Source organism: Megascapheus bottae, chromosome 3 (genome assembly GCF_031878675.1).
Source record: "Megascapheus bottae isolate mThoBot1 chromosome 3, mThoBot2.hap1, whole genome shotgun sequence".
Taxonomy (NCBI): domain Eukaryota; kingdom Metazoa; phylum Chordata; class Mammalia; order Rodentia; family Geomyidae; genus Megascapheus; species Megascapheus bottae.
The window spans coordinates 35,649,915-35,656,763 of record NC_143511.1 but is presented as its reverse complement, the minus strand read 5'-3'; the positions used below and the strand labels follow the sequence as shown (position 1 = coordinate 35,656,763).

At 50.2% G+C, this 6,849-nt stretch overlaps 1 protein-coding gene across 1 annotated transcript; it reads left to right on the top strand.

Moving 5' to 3' along the window:
- The first annotated feature begins 527 nt into the window (after window positions 1-527).
- Window positions 528-5,002, top strand: LOC150065325 (NUT family member 2-like). Its single transcript, XM_090329349.1, has 7 exons — window positions 528-718; window positions 1,524-1,652; window positions 2,442-2,581; window positions 3,030-3,322; window positions 3,679-3,795; window positions 4,088-4,210; window positions 4,739-5,002. The coding sequence occupies exons 1-7, from the start codon at window positions 528-530 to the stop codon at window positions 4,832-4,834; spliced, it is 1,089 nt and encodes a 362-aa protein (XP_090185475.1). The 3' UTR covers window positions 4,835-5,002.
- The last annotated feature ends 1,847 nt before the right edge of the window (window positions 5,003-6,849 follow it).

Genomic DNA, 6,849 nt, shown 5'->3' with positions numbered 1-6,849 from the left:
CAGCAGCATGTCCGGTGTCTGTACCTAACCTGAGCCTGAACCCGATTGTCTCTGGAAGTCCTTTCACACACCTGCAATTTCACATTGCAGCGCCAGGCCCAGCATGTGCTGGGTCACTGATGAAGCAGCCTCCCCTTCCCCGACCCACAGTGGCTGCGGCATTCCCTCCTCAGGGGGGCCCTCGGGTGAGGCCTGCTTTCCCCAGCACAGCTGTGGTGTCTGGAGGAAGAAGTTACAACTTGAGTGGGGCAGGCCCTTCCAGTGTCACTGTGGAAATGGGGACAGGAGGAAGGCCAGCAGTGCCCCTGCCTAACCAGACAGTTATTCTCACTCAGGCTCCTCTCATTTGGAATGTCCCTCCTGGGACCTTCAGCCCAGCAGGCCGGGCTCCATTTCTCTTGCCGGGTCCTGACACCCATGCTCCAGTGACTGTCCCCACCAATGGACAGAGGCAGGCTGCCCAAGACAGCTTGTTCATGGGCCTAGGCCCTGTAGCCACACTACCAGAATCCAAGCAGGCTCCCATCATGCCCTCAGTTCGCCATCTGGGACCTTGGTCACAGAGGCCCTGTGCAGAGGGCAGTGTACACACTTGCCAGGCCAAGCCTTCGCCTCCCAGTGTCTATCAGAACTTTCGGCGCTGGCAGCAATTCAAGACCTTGGTCCGGAAGAGACTTCCACAGACTCCTGACATGGAAGCACTTGCCTGCTTCTTCATGTGAGTGCCTCCTCTGGGAAGCAGGAGCTCTGCTGGAGCTCAGGAATGGGGATCACTACCAAAAGGGCCAGGGAAGTTCTGAGCCTTCCGGCAGCTGCAGAGAAAAACACACATAGAAATAGTACTGTCACACCAGGGCAAGAAAAGCACCTTACCTCTCTCCACCACGGTGCCCTGGTGAGTGGACTAACCTTAGTTTTCAGGAAGGATCAGCTCATAGAGAATTCCCACAGAAGGCCTGGTATAAAGGGTGCCACAGTGTGCATTTAGGGTCATCCTGTGTATGTGCCACTTAGCTTAGTCCATCAGACAAACTTGTGGAACTGGTCGTGCAAACCAGACATTCTCCCAGTCCAAAGGATGGAATTCTCAGATTCCGGAGCTGGCAGATCCCATGGCTGCATCATGTGTGCCATCCAGGGCTGAGAGGCAGCTTTGGTTGCTCTTCCTGTCTCTCCAAGGGCACTGTCCTGTCCTGGGATTGCCATCTCCATGACAGCACCTAATCTAGGCTGACCTATGGCCCTGTCTCCCAACACCATTATTACTAGAATAAGGATCCAACATGTCAGTTCTGAACAACAAACTCATTGTCTAATTCTACACACATTAACCAAAAGCACTCACAGGCACATGAGGGAGCACTGTCCTTGCTACTGATTTCTGTGGTCAGTAAGGGAGAACTAGAAATAAGAGCCCACCCTGGAGCAGGGCAGGGGTGAGGAGAACCAAGTCATAGACTGGGCTGGGTCAACTGGGGGTGGAGGGGCACCTGTGGACTGTGACTGACCCTGATGAATTGCAGCCCAGTGCTTCGGTCCCTGGCCCGGCTCAAGCCCACCATGTCCCTGGACGAGGGCCTGTGGAGAGGCCTTCAGGAATGGGAGTGCCTAAGCAATTATGACCGCATGAGCTACCACGAGATGGCAGCCAAGTGAGTGAGGGAACTTGACGAGGGTATGTGGTGGGGGAGGACAGGGATCACACACCTGGGCCTAGTGGGGCTCATCACTCACACTGCCTGGAAGGGTATGGACGTGCCTAAAAGTCCTCCTCTCCTGACACATTTCTGAGTGGCACAGTCTACCCAAGGTGTGAGCTGTGGCCTAGTGGAGTCCTCACAAACCCTGTATCTCTGGTGTCTGATCTAACCCCGCCAGAGGGGTTGAGGGTCAGATTAGGAGAAGAAATCAGCCAATAAGTGGTCACTTCAAAAACTGGGAATTGTGCAAAGAAAAATGTTGCTCTAGAAGTTGGTGGCTCATGATTCTGTGGCGACAATCCCTGCTCTGCAGACTCAAAGATTAAATTCAGCTCTTTGTTCTCTCCATCAGTCACAGTCTTGATCAGCTTCTGACAGTCTCCTCCTGTGGGTAGGAGCAGGGCCAGAATAGGCCTCAAAGATGGGTCACTCAAAGCCCTTCCTGGGTTTCTTGGTCCCATGCAAGCCCTGAAGGATATAAAACTTCCCTGACCTTTTTTGTAAAAAACATTTTTATTGCTATTATATACACAGGGGATCAGTAACGTAAGTCAAATAAAGAGGGCATTTTTTTGGACAATGTCACTCCTTCCCTCACTGACATCTGATTTTCACCAGCAACCTTCTGGGACTAGACAAGTACCTCAGAGTACAGCTCCCGCTCCACCCATGCTCTCCTTCTGGGAAATAGCATCGGGTTAATCTCCCTGTCAGCTCACTGGGTGCCTCCTTCATTCCCAGGTTCATGGAATTTGAGGCTACAGAGGAGATGGACAATTCAAAGATGACGGGGATAACCCATTTCCAGGGCCAGCCTCCTGCAATCCCACTGAACCAAGATTCTCCAAGGCCCTCACCCCTTGACATTCTCCAGCAGCCAGGTAGAGTCTTTAAGTGTAGGAGTCCATGGCATAAGGTGGCCAAAGGATTCTGGAAGAATTCAGCCACCCCCACAGCTCCTATTTCAGAAGAAGCAATTTCTCTTACGATTGAAGCAAATAATTCCTCTACAGCCTGAGGGTTCTGATGTGCTTATTATGGAACTCGTTATTATTGGGGATATGTATGTAGCTTCTTGTTCCACTGTCCTGGTACCCTGGCCCACAGCTGCTTAGGATCAGGGATTAGATAAGGAGAGCAGCAGGGTCTCAGTGTCTCTGAATTTGGTCCCACATGGCTGCCCTACATATTCCTATGTTGCAGTGCCTTTTCTTGCTCCAGTGTCTATGATGGCCTTGGTCTGGCATAGTTCTAGTAATCTCTGCTCCTCAGCAATCTTGGGGTGTTCATTTCCCCATCCATGCATTGTCTTGTTTTCCTCTATTTTAGAGGGCAACTCCACCAAGAATGGTCTCAAGGGTCAGTCTACCAAGCCACCAGCATCCACAGGCCAGAAGCCACCAGAGACCAAGGCACCTGAGGAGATCCCCTCTGAAGCCATGGAGGAATACATGGCCATCATGGATTGGCTGGAGGGCCTTCCAGAAATGTCCACTCTCAAGTCTGAGGGGACAGCCAAAGAGGAGGAAATGAAACAACAGGATGTCGATGACATGTGTTCAGATCCAGAGCTCCTGAGCCTCATTGACCAGCTCTGCTCCCGGGAGGATTTCATGGCAAATGTGGGCTCCATCTCCAGCTCTGCTTTCTGCTAGTTTCCCTGGCCCTTGGAAGTCAGCATGATCTCCTGGCTCTGTGTGTGTGTGTGTGTGTGTGTGTGTGTGTGTGTGTGTGTGTGTGTGTGAGAGAGAGAGAGAGAGAGAGAGAGAGAGAGAGAGAGAGAGAGAGAGAGAGAGAGAGAGAGAGAGAGAGGGGGAGGGACCAGGGGTGGAGGGAGGGCAGAGAGAAACACTCAGTTTCTGTGCTGTGGACCAGATGGGGGAGGTCATTCCTTCCTGTCTTCTCAAAGTCCCCTTGGTACTGATTGCTCCTTTATACACACACTCACACATCGTCACCCTCTTCCTTTGGCTCGCAGGTAGAGGCCATCATTCATCCCACATTCCTGGAAGGAGTGCTTTCCTCCAAACCAGAGCTGGATCTTGTGGCCCTCATTGAGGAGCTGGAACAGGAAGAAGGACTCACCCCTGACCAGGTGACCACAGGAAGCTGGTGGATGGGGAGGGGAATGAAAGGCGGTACAACCGGAAGGGAGGGGCCTTGGGACTCTGGGGAGTCATGGCTTTTGAGGTTATTCCTGGTGGTAGATATGGATGTGGACAAGGCATTGGAGAGCCAGGGAGGGGCTAAGCATGCAGAGCTGGAAAGAGACCCAGAGGAGAGGTGGCAAGCACAAGTGTGTCTCTGCAACCAAGAGAGGTGACACCTCCAGTTGGGCCTCTTCCAGCCAAATGCAAAGAGTCACTACTCATTTCCTCCTCCCACAGATAGTACAGAAACGACTTGGGGCACCCGAAGGAGCCTTGGGAGTCTGTGAGTTGGCCACCTGCCAAGGTGCAGCTAGGAATGACCAGAGCCTCCAACAAGCAGTCAGTGCAGATAACAGCAAGGTGCAAATCGTTTCCAGTGATGATCAGAGCTATGGTGGCACTGCTGAAGAGCAGCTGATGCCTGACACTGGTGTCTTCCAGGGGGGTCAAGGGTGTCCTTCACCGGGGGCCACCCTGTCCACGGCTTCTCCCCATGGATATGGATCCCAACCCCAGCATCTGGGGTCTGGAGATGCCGTGAATTGCACGGAAGAGTCTCCTGGGACTCCATGCAAGCTAGTAGGGGACAAGATGGTAGACAAGGAAAGTGTCTCCAGTCTGGCTTCCTTGCTGGGCTCTGAGTACCATCTCCTACCCTGGGGAATATCACAGAGCCCTAAATCTTCCACCATTCTCCTCTGCTCTGGACACCAGGCCCCCAGGCCTTCTTTGTCCAAGAGAAGAGGCGGCAGTCTAGACCCCTCTCCACCTGCCAAGTTCAAGGAAAGAGCTTGCCTTGAAGTCTCATGTGTCCTGGAAAGGAATTCCCACCCTGGGCCTTGCCTTGAGGAATCTGCAAAGCAGGACTTGACATTGGGGCTTCTTCAGCCCTCACAGCCTCAGAAGAGAAAGCACGAGGCACTGGATGGTCAGCAGAAGAAGAGGAAGAAGAAAAAATATCGAAGCCAGTTGGGACCTGAGTGAGATCTCACTTGGATTGCATTCTACAACCTACTAAGGAAAAATGCTGATTCAGGGCTCCGTAGTGTAGCAAAGGAAGGAGGTGGGCAGTGGGATAGTGGAAATGAAGGGAGGGTGCAGTGAGCCTGATGGGGAGGGAGTTTTATGTGAAGGGAGGGATTTGCAGAGTAAATAAAGAGAATTTGGTTGGAATCTGTCCTCTGAATAGCTGAGCTGGTGTCTGGGTTGTCCATAGAATGAGGGGGATGAGCAAGTGAAGATTGGGAGCTGTCAGGATCTTCAGCTCCAAGTTTTCCACACACTCCTCAAATTCTTCCATGCAGATCAGTCCACTGCTCCTGGGAGCAGACAGACTGGAATCTCACTGCTATCTGGTTCATAACCTTCTCTCCAGGCCTTACCCTCCTTAAGAGGTCCTTATGTGTACAGCATCTCTTGACCCAAGAACATCTATTAGGGGAGTCTGTTTTATGCTTTGCAGCCTCCATGCCCTTTTCTAGTTCTCTGAATTTGGATCTTGAGATGACCTGCATTTTACTGAGTTTCTTTCCACTGCCCTAATTGGGCCCATGGCTTGGCTGAACAAGTTCTCAACTAGCCAGGGTCTTCCCCAGTAGCTCTTGGGGAAGACAAGTGCTGGCCTGAGAGGATGTAGCTGCATCTTTCTAGGGGATCTTTGGCTGACAACCCCAGCAAGGACTCTTCCTCATTTAGGAAGAGACCATGCTCTCTGGCTGTGATGAAGAGGGACCAGCTCTTGGGCATGCCTTGTGGTGGCTGCCCTTTCATTTGTACTCAGAGTAACTAGAGATTCTCCTAATCTATGGACTCTGGGAAGGATTGCTGAGAGTCCCTTGTTTGGGGAAACTTGGCCAGGATGTCTCAACTTGGGGAAATAGCTGTAAATTTTCCCAAGATTCAAGAGCTTTGATATAATTGGCCATCACTAGGCAAAGGTTCCACAGGTCTTAGAGCACCGTGGGAAATGTGTCAGGGCTCATTCTCAGGACTGACAGCAGGGGTTGCTGAAAAGCAACATCATACTTCTGTGGATCCTTGAACGGATTTTATGTCCAAGAGAATGTCTTCACTTGGAGTGTTAATGGTACAAATCCCTCTTTGTAGCCACGCTTTCAAGAGCCATAACTGCCTAGCATGTTTTCTAAAGGTTCTTAAGAAGCTCTTTTCTGAATCCTCAGTTGTGAGAGTATCATCTATGCTTTCTCTGTAAACTTTGTGGACTGTGCAAAAGCGCTGACTATAAAGTTTATGTTCATTTCTCCAAAGATCAAATTCTACCTGTATACTATAATCTTTAGAAGGTCCTGTGTCTTAGAGTTCATTGAAATATCACATTTCTGTCCTTTTATGAAGCATGTTTGCAAAAATATACTGGGATTGAAAGATGGTTTCTGAGGGCCAGAAGCGTGGCCTGGTGGTAGAGTGCTCGCCTAGCACACACGAAGACCCAGGTTCAATTCTTTGGTACCACATACACAGAAAAAGCCAGAAGTGGTGCTGTGGCTCAAATGGTAGAGCACTAGCCTTGAGGAAAACCCAAGGAGAATGCTGAGTTCAAGACCCAGGACTGCCACACACAAAAAATGGTCTCTGTCAATAAGAATAAACTACAGGGAAATTTCATATGTGAGGGCAAGGTCATGCATTCCCAATGAATGTAAGAAATGAGTTGAGAAATTGTCCCATTTTTTTTAATCAAGAAAAATAAGCAAATAATTGATCTCATTTCACTTTTAGTTAAAATCACTAATTTGTTAGGCACAGTGGCTCTTGCCTATAATCCTAGCTAAGCAGGAGGCTGTGATTCAAGCTAGTAGGAGCATGAGTCTCATATGTCCAATTAACCACCAAAAAAAGGGGGAAATGATGCTGTGTTTCAAAGTGTAGGGCACTAGGCTTGTCTCACAGAGAACCAGAGCAGCACATATGTCCTTAGTTGAAACCATATGACTAGTCAAAAAAGAAAAAAAGGCACTAAATTTGCAGGCCATGTAGCT